This window comes from Zonotrichia leucophrys, chromosome 1A (assembly GCF_028769735.1).
Source record: "Zonotrichia leucophrys gambelii isolate GWCS_2022_RI chromosome 1A, RI_Zleu_2.0, whole genome shotgun sequence".
Taxonomy (NCBI): Eukaryota; Metazoa; Chordata; class Aves; order Passeriformes; family Passerellidae; genus Zonotrichia; species Zonotrichia leucophrys.
In genome coordinates this window covers 1950813-1964496 of record NC_088170.1, presented here as the reverse complement: position 1 = coordinate 1964496, position 13684 = coordinate 1950813, and the positions used below count along the sequence as shown (strand labels likewise).

The window sequence follows — 13684 nt, the reverse complement described above, 5'->3', positions numbered from 1 at the left end:
ATGAAAGTACCAATAATTGTAGCCAGTACCAGCTTAGTTGCTGCTGTCATTGTTTGTATGTTTCTACTTGATTATTGTTGGATCTTATTTTTCTGTTGAGAGAGGACATTTCCTTTAAATGAGAACTACCTTAAATGCTCCTGAAGTAATAGCAGCATCCCAGAATGAATGTATAAATAATTGTTACTACAACTTTACTGAAGGTAGTTTTAGACAGAACTGTAAGGCAGCTGTTCATTGACATTTTATAGCGTTTACACAGAGCATTGAACTGTTTCAAATTTCACGTGGGTAAGGATGTATTTGTTACTTCTGCCTTGTCACAGGAAAGGAGGATGTTAGAGGATGTCACTGTTACCAGATGGAGAGCATTGGAGAGGTTTTGAAACAGTAACAGTGTTTGGAAAGGCAAGGGAATGTTGGTGTATGGAGAGGGAAGTTTGCTAGTGCATTGTTTGAGATTATTTTTATGCTATACAATAAAAAATATAGTATGGCATAAAAAGTATTGTATCATGAAATAATAATTGGGAGTTAAAAACTTCAAGCAAATATATTTCAGAATATGTTTTTCTTTTTCTTTTTAAGAATTGCGTGGTCATGAAGAGTTTGGTTTTGCTTTAGTGTGTTGGAAGTTGAGGCAGAAAAGTCGCAGCAGGCTGTCGAAGCTCCTGTGCCACACAGGCACTGATGCAGTTGTTGTGTTTTTTCTCACTAGTGTGTAGTTGGTGGGTGCAATGCCAGCTTTGCATCTCAGGGAGGACTTGCCCGTCATGTGCCCACACACTTCAGCCAGCAGAACTCTTCTAAAGTTGCCAGCCAGCCAAAGGCCAAAGAGGAATCTCCATCTAAAGCTGGAATGAATAAAAGAAGAAAATTGAAGAACAAGAGGAGAAGATCACTACGTAAGTGTTCCGCAGAAGTTCTTGAAAGGTTTGTCTTGGAGTGAAACTTCCTCTTCACCCTGGTGGTTTCTCTGCAGATTTGAGTCTGGTAGGGTTGGCATTCCTTGTGATGGGAAGAAAACAATTCCAGATTCTCTTTGTGTTTCTTTTCAGGGTAAATCTCTGTGTGTCGAGGAAAAAAGATCAGTTTTCTGTGAGCAACAATTGGAGTTGCCAATTAAAAGAAGCTTTTCATTTCAGAGTTGCTTTTTGTTTACTGACTCTATTACTGTTGGAAAGGGTTCTGTTTAGTGCTAATGAGATCTGAAGTTTAGACAGAGATTGCAGATTCATATAAATTAGAGATAAATGCATGTTATATAAGCTCTTTTTTGAGCACAACATTTCATTATGTTAATAACAGTTTTATGAGCATAACCAAGATCTAATTTTGGGCAGAATTGACTTGCTATGGTTTTTTAATCTGTCTCCACATAGTTGCTGTTCATTAATTTTATATGAACCAATGTGCTGAGAGGTGTGATTTGTCATTTAAAGTGAGAAGTGTTTCCTCTAGCAAGAAATCATCACTTACCCAGTACCTCTTCTAGTCTATTTGGAATTGTAGTTTGATTCCTGAGTTGTCCTAGAATTAGACTAATAAAACATCAAATTTCTATAGCGATTCTAATCTACAGAAATAGTTAGGAAAGATTAGGCAACTGTTAAAATATTTCACTTTGGGCTATATTGCTTTGGATGCAACCCTCCAGTACCAAACTGACCATTTGCTAATATTAAAGTGTTATTCTGCCACCTGCATTTTAGAAGAGACATTAAAAAACTCCTTTAGTTTTTTTTTCTGCTGGTGTGTCAACAGCTGAAGAAAAAACTACATGTATTTTTACTTGTGGTGCAAAATCCATCTTACTGTATTGGAAAGTAGAACAAGATACCTTTTTTTATGAACCACTGGACGTTTTAAATCTCATACTGGCCACAGTTTTATCTCTCCAAAACTCTTCTGTAGCAGAACATGTAACTTTATCCATATTTCTCTCCCTGTGAGGAAATACAGTTACCAGTTATTCAAATGGTACTGGGGCAATGGATTCACATAGTAGTGGACTTAGGTGATTACTCTTTATCGCACAATTGTGATTTATTCTTAATACCTCACCTGTGTTTAAGGAACTTTTCTTCCCTTTCACTGTGGAAATTGGGTAAATGAGAAGGTTGCAGAAGGGAAGGCTGATCAGTGAAGGGTTATGGGCTCACTTTGCAGTATCTTTTTGCGTCTTAGATGTAATAAGAGAGACATCTTCAGATAATTGCAGCTTCCTAAAGGATCATCATGATTTGTTGACTGTTACTCAAAATATAAAGGTCTGAGACCGGTCACTTGAAAATTCTCATTTTCAGGAGTTCCTGAGTTGCATGTTACCTTGCTTCTCCACATTGATTTTGTTGGGTGGCTGATTTAATGCATCTTCATTAATTTTCACCCCACTATATGCAGAAGTAGTTTTTCAGGTTGGCATTTTATTAGCAATTGATAAACATCATATTGTATTATTTGACTTACAAATTTCAAAGCAGAGCTTTATAATTAAGCTTCAAATCACCTGTTAATATGCTTTAGTTGTGATAAGAATTTGCTGCAGAAATCATGAATGAATTTATGGCAAAAAAATTGGAAATAATAAATATTGTGTGAATGTTAAAGACCAGACTGCAGTATTTGAATGGTCTGCTGTCTTGATCAAGTGTTGCTCAGGAGGAAAAATGACAGCTGCTTGAGCAATTTCTTATCTTCTTGCCTCTTGAGACAAATGCAATGCTGGCTGTAGACTTTTGCCTTGGGGCAGAAATCATCTCTAACTGAATTGGGAACTGACTACTGTAATGTATTTCTCCAGAGGGTATGTGACCCAGAAATGTATCCAAAGTTGATGGCATTTTCTGCAGATGCTGAGTATTGGCAGCCTTCCTTTCAAACTTTGGGTGGGTTATTGTTGGTGAACTGAAGGTGACAAGGGGCTGATACAATCCTGCTTGTCTTTGTTTCTTAGCCTAGTTTTAGTTAAAGAGTGAAGTGTGCAAGTTTGTGTGTTTTGTCTTTACAAGAAGAATGGAGGCAGGCAAAACCTTTATCTAGGAAGCCAAAATAACACAATTTAACATCATTAAATATTTTCAGTTTAGAGTATATAAAGCTAAATACCTAAGAAAGATTTATCTGTAGATATTTTAAGTGCCCAAAAGGAGAGATGTTTAACTCATGTAACCAGGTTCTCTGCAAGTTCTCCTCTCTTACAAGGACTTAATGATCTGGATGTAAACAAAATGCCATTTAATAGTGGACAGTCTGTTTAAATCACTTGCAGATAATAATTTGACAAAAGCTGGCAGTGTTTTCATCACAAAACAATTTGTCTCTGAAAAAAAATTGTTGTCAGTATGTTCTTTGTGCCTCATGGCTTTGTTAGACCCTGGCTTTTTTTTAAAGGTGTAAAAGGATTGCTAAATATTTATTGACAATTAATGGCTGATACATGCTGTTACTGAAGCACCCTCATGTATAAATTCTTAATAGTTTAAGTACAGCACATTTATACATTTGCTTCCTGGTTTATATCTGAAGGTAACACTTTTTTGTGAGAGATTGTATAATGGAAAGTGAGACTTTACTGTGGCTGTACGTGATGAGACTACAGTCTTCTAACTGATACTTTTAAAGAAAATTTCTACTGTTACTTAATTGGTTTTTTTAAAATCTTGCCATTTTAAAATGTTTTACTTTTCTTTTGTCCTGTCTTGTGTTTTTATGTGTTTCTAAGTTTGAAAATCAGCCTTTTATTATAAAAGTTTGTTTTACTGGTGGCACCCTTTTAACTGGTCACATTCATGGTGCTATAGAGATCTTATTTGTCTTAGGAATTTTGATGTAGAATAATTCAGGATTAGAGTCTGTGGCTTGCTTTCTTTTCTGGGTGGCCTTTTTTCATGTTCTCTCACTCATGCAGAGGGGCTTTTAGAACCAAATATATTGCAAGTGTGCACCTCTAAAATAGGTCACAGTATTGCTGTTCTGAAGCTGCCTTGACTGCAGTATTGTCACTTGCTTTTTCATTGCAAAGATGACACTGTAGTTATTAGCATGCATGATAATCAAGTTCACAGGAGGAATATGAGAGAGATAAGGAAGCTTTCTGTCCATGAAATTTTCAATGAGATTCTATTACTTATGTAGAACTTGGTTTTCATTTGGTGAGTTACTGATGTGATGATGTAATTTATTTGACTTAAGGAACTGATGTGTACTTGGAACTTGCATTATTAAGCACGAAGTAAAATACTTAAATCCATTTTCTCAAAATCATTTTGGGGTAAAGAAGCATAGAAAATACTAACACTTAAGAATTATATAAATAATTCACACACTTTTGAAAAATTGTATGCTTTCTTCTCAGTCTGCTGAATGTTTTCCACTGCAAATCCTGGAGAAATTTGCTGCATAAACCTGAAAGCAAAAATTTGTTGGTTTTTCTCCCTTCTTTCCATCCTCCCTCCTTTCCTCCCTCAGAAATATTTATAAAATCTTGATGTGCTTGCATCACTGAGCACCTGCAGCACGAGCTGGGGTCCTGCATTGGCACTTGGAGTGAGAACTCATTGCAGTGAATGATTGCCTAATTGGCAGTGTCCAGCTGAGATGGAGCAGGGACAGAACACAGTGTACAGATGAATGCTTACCAACAATCAGCCCCAGGAGTGCAGCAAGTGCTAGCTCCAAGTGCAATTTGTAGTTCATTTGGAAGTCATGGATACAGGAATAGAGAATGCTGCTGCTTTAAATGAAGGCAGCAAAAGTTTGAATCAGTTTGTGCAGATTTCAGAGTAATACATAGTTGATAACCAGTTCCTATTCTTAGTTTTAATTTCAGTGTGTTATTTAATAAATTGCTGCTCTCAAGTAAGGCTTAAAAATGTGAATATTTTCATTCTGACAGCTAATGTGATGTATTTACAGTTTTATATGGTATATTTTAAAACACTTCTGTGAAATGTTTCTAATACCATGCAAATACGTTCTTAATAGCAATTATTTTTTAGTGCAAGTACTTTTAGTGTAGAATTGATGGACTTTATTTTATACCTTAAATCAAAATTCAAAAATTTTTCTATTGTTCAAGAAACACCTAACTATAAAAGTCCTTTTCTAAAAGGAAAAGGCCTTTATAATGCCTGCTGGTTTTATACTGGTTGTAAAATCTGAGATGGGTTTTAGCTGTGCTTTACTCATTATAAATGGAAGGTTAATATGTGTTGCATGAAGCTTGTGCCTCTTGGGTAGAAAATGTTTACTAATAGTCCAAGAACATGGAATGGCAACTTTTACATGGAAAGGAATGTGTAATGGTGTGCAGTTTTTCACCTGACTGTTTGGCATTATTGAAACTGAAATGAGTGGATGTGGTTGCATTTTTGGAAATAGCTGTTTAATTCACAGAGAGTGTGTTTTCAGCAACCTTGAATTGTGCTTCTCTAGGAATAATTTCTCCCTCTCAGTAAAAATGATGTTTGCAGCTCTCTGACAAGGTAGTGCTGCTGACAGAAGGATAAATGATTTACTAATGACACTTCAGACCTATTTACATGCTTGAATGTGTTTGAATGCTTTCAGTGTGTTGAACACTAAGGATCTCTTTTCCTTTTTTCCAGCAAGACCTCATGACTTCTTTGATGCACAAACACTGGACGCTATAAGACATCGAGCCATCTGCTTTAACCTCTCAGCACATATAGAAAGTTTAGGAAAAGGCCACAGTGTTGTATTTCATAGTACTGTAAGTATTTATGTGATAGATTCTGTTTGTTTACATTTGTGTCTAAAAAATCCAATCTTTCAGAAAGATTTCTATTTTCTTCTTACTGCTGTAGACATTTAATCAGAAATAAGCAATAGTGGCTCTTCGGTATTGTTGAGCTGTCCACTGTTGTTAGTAAATGAACTTTTAAGAGGTATTGGTGGTAATTGTTCTAGCTGACAGATTGAGTGGATTGCAACATGTCCTGTCTGATCCAGTTGGAGAATATCTAACAGCAACTTTGTGTTGCAGAAGAAAATTGGTTCTATTTTCTAAATAAGAACACAGTTCAGATGGCATTTCCATAGTCATGAGTGGCAGTGGTCATTTATCACAAGAAATGTTTTTGGTGTATAATTGAATATGTAAAGATGTTGATCTCAAATATGTGTTTATTCCCTTTGTTCCTCCAGTTTAAAAGATATAATCCTGAATAAATTTATTCCCATCCTCATTTTTTTCTTTTAATAAACTTACCACCAAAATACTGGAAGGAGGAATTGCTGGAAGGAGGCAAGAACCAAGTGGGGAACTTGTGTTTGGATAGGAAAGACATCAGTATTATTTTAGAAAAGTTCAAAGCAGGGATAAAATACTGAATTGGGGTAGAAGGATCAGAAGTTAAAAAAGTTGAATAACCTCAGATTTTCTTAAGCATGTTGGGAGATGAGGGCATGTAAAAGGTGGAGACTTGACTGAAGAAAAGAAGTAAGAGATGGGACAAAAATGGGGAGGGATGGTTTTAAATTGCTAGAATAGTCCAGACAAGGAGTGCTGGCTGACATGTCTTCAGCTACAGCTTAATCTTGGTATGGGATTCATACTCTTGAACTACCAGTCTCTTTCCATAAATAAAAGATTTTGTGTGCATGAAGCTTATTTCACCTTGTTCTGCAAGGCTGAATACCTGTAGCCTCTATTGAAGATCTTTTCCAAATTATTTCTGCTGAACTAAGGAACAGATATTACAATGATTGAAAAATGTAACTTATGGGTTACCCTGTCATGCCACTCCCAACTTTTGAATTGGCTTGACTTATTTCTCTAAAACATTTAAACACTGAACTGTTCTCTGCTTTTAGCTTTGTCAGGTATTTCAGTTCAGTGGCCACATTTTTAACTAGTGTTTTAACTAGTTACATAGTTTCAATATATTGAAACCTTGTAAGATCCAGAGAGATGCCTGCAATGCACACAATTTACAGTGTGAAATTGTTTTCTTTTTCCAGAAGAGGTCAGCAGAACTCCATGTCTGATTTGAGGCCACTGATGCGCGTTTGCTTGGAATTTCCATTTTGTTTCTGGGACAGTGCAGGAATTGTAGAGAGTGTAGTAAGAATATTTCCAAATAAAGCTGGATTAAGTGGACATTCACTGGCTGAATTGTGGTTTTCACTTAAAAACCTAAATGGAGTTAAGTTCTTTGCAAAACAGTTTTAAGTCTTCAGAGCATATTTATTGCAGACACACAACTTTCAAGTAGCATAAAAGTTTGCTTTCTATGAATGTCTAGTAGGACATGAAGAACAACAATTTTTGAGAAAAAAGTCTGTAATTTCGTTTTAATTATGATTTTGTATTTATTATAGGTAATAGCTAAAAGAAAAGAAGATTCTGGCAAAATAAAACTCTTGCTTCATTGGACACCAGAGGACATGTGAGTATATTGCTAGTGGCACATTTTAAGTGGGGAAAAATTTACAGTGGGATCAATGAACTGGTACTAAATTATTTTGTGCCTGTGAATATTTGCGTTAAAGAGTTAATATTTTAAAAATGCTTTTCAAAAAGTAATTTAGATGTTTAGAAATTATTAAACAATGAGTTTATTGATTTTTGCTTTCACTTTCAAGTCTTTGGGCTCTAATACCAGTTCAGTTAAATTTCCATCTGTATTTTTAATGCGTTTTGTCACAAGTTTCAATTCATCGTGAGAGACAGTAGCTAAAATGTCCTTGTAAAATAGGCAGGTTTTGGATGCCTTTTAGGGCTGATGGTAGTATTATATCTAACAGCATTCTGAAATTTTTCTTTTTACAATGAATACAGATTATATTAATTTACAGATAGAGACAGTTCATTTTATTTTAAGATAAACATTAAGAGGCATGCAACACTGGGAATGTGAAAAATAAAAGAGTAATATTTTTTTTTTAATACAGAGTGAAATGATTTTTTTGCTCATGCAGGTGAATCCAGTATTAGAATCTCTGCCTTGGAGAGAGGTTGTTCAGACATGTTAAGACATTTCCAAGGGAATTTAGATTTGGTTGGTTGGGTCAGAGGAAGAATATATTTTATATTGCTGTTGTTGCACCTTGGTTGGGTTAGATGGGTTAGAGTGTGTATTTCATGCACTGAATGATGTGGTTTTAAATTACTGAGTATTCAGTTCATCTTGATTATTCATGTAGGCAGAGGAGATGGCCAGGTATCCTGGCAAGGTATCCTGGCACACACCATCAGTCTGTTACCCTGTCAGGGCACTCACACTTCAGACAGTGAAATGCACTCAGGGTGGTTCCTTCCCACTCCCCTGAGCTGCTCATCAGCCTTCCCCATGGAGCTGGCAGTAGTGATTTAACTTCTACACTCCTGAGAAACTGCACAGCTTCTCCAGGATGTCCATATGTTTAGGGCTTTGGTCAGGAAACGTAAATACAAGCATTGAAGTTGTTTCTTCTACAAGAGGGAAGTAACTTCTAGTAGGCTGGGAGGGTTAGGGTTGTTTTGTTGGTTTTGGTTTTTGTTAAGAGCAGGAATTTATTTTTGGTGCCAGTAAATCAGCTTACTGACTTGTTGTCTTTCTGCATCTTTCAAATCTCCACATGTGAAAAGTTTTCTTTTTGCTGTTTGTGTCTTGAGCATGCAGTTGCTACTGAAAATGTCTTCCCAATATTGGTTGTTCAAAAACTGATTTTTGGCTTTATTTAAAAAACTTCTAGGATGTTTTTCCACCTTTCAAGATCCATGACACTTAGTGAATAAATGGATTGCCTGCTGGGTTGTTCTCCCTCCCCCTCTGCTATGTTGTTTTTAAATTTTTTCTTCCTCCTTCATCTGAAAGGTTTAATTGGAGAAGCTCCTTTTCCTGCTGCGTTAGAGGTTCTGGGTTTTATTTCATGTTTTGAATAGCTTACCCTAAAAATTGAATTTGAGTTGCAGCTAACTTTCATGCAAAGTGAAATAATTTGCAAAAGTCTGTGAAGTTTGGCTTTGCAGAAAAAGAGCCACTACATTTATTTTTAACTGTTTGGCTTCTCAATTTAAAACCTGTTTCAAAGACACCTTAATTGCAAACTCCTCCCCCAGCCTGAAGTTAATCTCTGGCTTCTAGGACATGTAGAAAATTTTTAAAACCTCACCAAAAACCCAAAGAGGATAATCAAACAATTAACTTCAGCAGAGTTGGAGCATTTTGTCTTTGAAACCTTCGAGCTTGGAGCAAGGAAATGAGAGTAACTCAAAGCTCAGTGCCTGCAGTGTATCCTGTCCTTTCATTAAACAGAATCAAACAATTTCTACCAGTGAAATAAATTACTTTCAAAGGTCTGGTTGTTTTTTCTGTTACCCATTTTCACATTAAATTGTCACAGTGGAGAATGTAGTGCCATTATCATTGTACACTCAGAATATATTTCTGGAATGATCTAAATTCTCTTCAGTGTCTTTTCAAACTGAGAACCTGAAAAACTTCAAAGTATAATGTGTAAAGAGTGGCTGCCTATCCTCACTCTGGTGAAGATGCTTTTTAACCAGGGAAATGGGATATTTGCTTCATATGTACTAGTTTACCACATAATGTTATGGTAAGAAAACCAGTTGATATTTTTTGAATATTTTTATTTTATTTATTTATTCATAGTCTGCCTGATGTGTGGGTAAATGAAAGTGAGCGACATCAGTTAAAAACTAAAGTAGTTCATTTATCAAAACTACCAAAAGATACTGCCTTGCTTCTGGACCCAAACATTTACAGGTAACATCTTCATTTTGCAACTTTCTTTACTTGAATGTAATCTTAAGCCTCACTTAACTTTTTGACGTTGGAAAATCAGGATTGCTAATATATTATACACCAGATCAGGGAGCCTTGGTACTGTACACGTCCAGGAGTTAAGTTCTGAGGTCTTAAGTTATTTCAGAATTACTTCTTGAACTAAACTCTAGTGACTGAGAAACGGGGAATGTGTGTATTTACCAAGTGTATTTTACTTTTTTGTGCTTGGTGTACAGAAATTCTAGTAAAGGAAGTACATACAGTGGAATCCTGAAAGATCACTTCTGTTAAGATCACATACTGGTTTGTATACCAATTTTTTTAAAGTCCAAATTTATCTTTCCATATTATATTCAGCTGTAATACATGCAGTATTACCTTGAAACTTGTACTTGTGTTCAAGTACTGTTATTTTTTATTACAAGATTCTTTATAGGGGGACAAAAGGGAACAATTCATGTTACTTGTCTTTAAGCTACTTTCACATTTCTGTTTTTAGGCCCTCAGATTGGCTTCTAATCCATCTGGTTTCTAATAATTTCCTGATTCTCCCCCCCCACCCCTTTATTACTGCTCTCCCATGATTGTCAGTACCCACAGTTCTGTGTGTACAGTTTTTAAAGGTAATCTGAAATGCTTAATTCATTCTGAAATTTTGAGCATCCATAGATCCATATGTGATTATATTAAAAATCCATGAAAATAGCTTTTGGAAAGAAAGTTTATCATAACAGAAGTTCAGTGTTCCGATGTTTCTTCCTTAACATCCAGTGACCAAGAGTCTCAAGGAGTAAATAAAACACTAATCTGAGGTCTTTCAATGCAATAAGCCTTTCAGTTCACCTTTAATACTCATTGTATTTCACTAATCAAATTAATGAAAACTTGCTTTATGATATGAAAACCAATCCTACTGTATTTGCTATCTTTGTAAATGTGTTTTAAGTACTTACCTTAGCCTATGAATCATTGCTATTAATGGTAAAATCATAAAAATGTTATGGTGAGATTGGATTGTGTATTTTAAAACTGCTTAACACAGTGACTTTTATAATCTGATGGAGGTGTTAATAATTTTAAATTGATTACCTTTACTGAGATTCATAGATTAGTTTGCTTTAAAAAGAAAAAAATAGCCTTTTAAAATAAAAATTTAATGATCTCTGGATTAAGCCCTTGGAGAAAAATTAGCAGACATTTCTATCTCTCCCAAATAAAATTAAGGTCCCCACATGTAATGTTGTGCTCTATTTTTAGCAGTATGGATCAGTCTGTGATTGAAATGAGCTTTTGGGACCAGCTGAGGGAGCTTAATGATGTAAATTTTAAAAACAAAACTTCAAAACCAAACTTTAAAAACTAAAATCTCTTTTCAAGAGGAAAGGGTAGTTAAAGAAATTCAGTGGCGGCTATTAATGTCATGCTTTAATAGAAAGTCTGAAATAATTATCTGAAATGTACACTTTAGTGAGATCATCTGAAATGGCTCTTGGTTTTAATCAAATGAAAGTAGACTTTGTGTAGTCATGATTTCATAGTGCATTCAGCTGACCAATGTACACATCCCAGGGTCTTAATGTGAAGCTGTACCATCTTCTTTTACAGAACGATGCCCCAGAAGAGGTTGAAGAGGTAAAAACCAAGCAAGTGGGGACACCTGCAGTCTTAGTCACTGACAATGGATTTAGAAATAAAGTTGCACATTAGTCAAATCCCATCTTTTTTTTTTTTTCTTTTTTTTCTTTTGGTTTCTTTTTTTTTTTTCCTTTTTTTTTTTTTTTTAGAGAAATATTTATGCTTAGTGTAAACATTCTGTGAATGAAGTTGATGCTTCCGTGGAATATATTAATATATTACTGTATATCCACATTTTCATGGAATGGTACAGTGGGAGACTGAGCAAACACTCTTCTGGCAACTTAGTGGAACAACTAAAAGGCTTTGCATGCTTGCTTCTTTAAGCTGCTTTTTTCTTTAGTGAATACAGTAGTCTATATTTGATGAAAAGAAAAAGTAACCATCACCATTTCCTCCCGATTCCCAGGAGAACTGTTAAACAAGCTATTGGGCTTCCTGTCAGTGTTAACTAAACCTAACACATGCCAGACAATAGAACAGCTACCAAGGGATGATCCTGTTGCCCTTTGAGTATGGTGGATAGTAATCATTCGTCATTTGTGATCTTGTGTCCTTTTGCAGCTCCCTAAAATATGTTGGATTATGGTGTTGAATCAAATGTTGATGGAATGCTTGTCTTTTCCAGTCAACTCTGAATACATATAGTAAGGTGGCAGGATGTTCAGAGTGTTGCAGTCTGTCTGACCCCTTTGCAGGAGTAGTGTGGTGTGTTCATCAGGTCTGCTTTGGTGTGATCCGTATCAATGGACGGGTTTGGGAAACCTCAGTGTAAGCAGTCAGTGTTACTGGTGATTTCTTTTGCTTTTTTGACCCTCTAGGATCCCCATTCACTTGTAAAGTATACTTTATTTGGCCTAATGTTTTCTAGATGTAAAGAAAATGGTATTTTTTAAAAAAAATTAATCTAGAAATTCAATCCTTTATGCACCAAAGTTGGCTTTGAAAAGGAAAGTAAAATCATTTTCTTGCTTAATAAGCAAGGAGCCGTGGATTTTTTTTAACTGACAAATAGAGATGCGTCTAACCTGTTAGTCTTTGTATGGAGACAAAAATGTTGCATATAGATAATAGGACATTGCTTGTAAATATTTCAGCAGATTTGTAATATATTTTTATATTATGAAATGTACTGTAGATGTTTTTCTAGAGGCATGAAAGTTAAAATGTATATATTACGGTAGAAATAATATTGAAGGATATTGTAATTCACTAGTGCTGCCAGAAGAATTGTTTAAAAAAAGCACCTTCCTTAACAGTAAAAAACCTTCTTTTACATACCTAAGGGACTATATACTACTGTTAGTATCTGTTGTAAGAACAAAAATACATTGAACATCCTTCCCAGAAATCTTAGAGGGATGAATAGTACCCATAATTAATTCATGGCACTCCTTTCTAATAGTGAACACAGAATTAGTTTTTTCCTTACTGTCGGAAGGAACTAATATGTAAAATTTGTATGGATATATGCAGTCAAACTGCAGAGTTAGTCCTCCTTATTGGGGAGGAATTTACTACAGTGAAACTAATAACCAGCAGTTTTTACACTAAATTTTTATTAAATAGATTAAGACTTAAAGTAACCCTTTGGTTGCAGAAGTGAGCATATCCTAATGTAATACAAATGCATTCTGCATTGGTACTGACATAAGTCTTGCTTAGCTCCAGTGGGTTAAAAATGTTACTTATATACACAAAAAAATAATCTTATCAAGGATATGAAGTGCAGATTAAAAGCACCACTAATATAAGATGTTCTGGAATGGTTGTTTAATAAGGGTATTATTCATAAAATCTGTAGTGACGTGACTTTATTTTTGGAAGAAATGCAGTGTTTTGGTTTTTTTTTTTTTTTTTTGCTTAAGCACTTCACCTACTGCTTTTTCTGTACCTATAAAGTAATCCGTAATCTTTGTTTCTTTTTTTTGAATTTGTTATAAAATTGCCAAATAGAAGTGTTTCAGATATAGTTTGTATTTGTATTTTTTTAATTTTATTGCTTCATGAGTTTCTTGTAAGTCATTTATAATTGACAGATGATTGTAGACCTTGCCTGAGTATTTTTTCTAATAAAACAAAGCAAACAAACCTCATACGCTTCACAATTGTACAATTTCAATGGAGTTTTCAAAAACAAATATAAAGTGATGCTGTTTTCCTCTGTAAGTTGTAACACACACCTTTACAGAAGGAGGAATTCATGGATTTAATGTGGTGTTCATGTAAAATGTGACTTCTCCTGGGTTTGAGAAAACTATTACCTGGTGTTCTCATGGCAGAGTTTCTGCTTT

At 35.0% G+C, this 13684-nt stretch overlaps 1 protein-coding gene across 3 annotated transcripts in view; it reads left to right on the top strand.

Annotated features, from left to right (window-relative positions):
• Window positions 1–13481, top strand: part of AEBP2 (AE binding protein 2) — a 40920-nt gene extending 27439 nt beyond the window's left edge. The window contains exons 4-9 of one of the 3 annotated variants that reach the window (XM_064734838.1): window positions 719–905; window positions 5610–5734; window positions 7345–7412; window positions 9621–9734; window positions 9992–10058; window positions 11361–13481. In XM_064734838.1, the coding sequence (XP_064590908.1) occupies window positions 719–905; window positions 5610–5734; window positions 7345–7412; window positions 9621–9734; window positions 9992–10046 (549 nt within the window). In that variant the 3' untranslated portion in view covers window positions 10047–10058; window positions 11361–13481. The remainder of the gene's footprint in view (window positions 1–718; window positions 906–5609; window positions 5735–7344; window positions 7413–9620; window positions 9735–9991; window positions 10059–11360) is intronic. The other 2 variants (XM_064734857.1, XM_064734847.1) reach the window with 2 other exon arrangements.
• The last annotated feature ends 203 nt before the right edge of the window (window positions 13482–13684 follow it).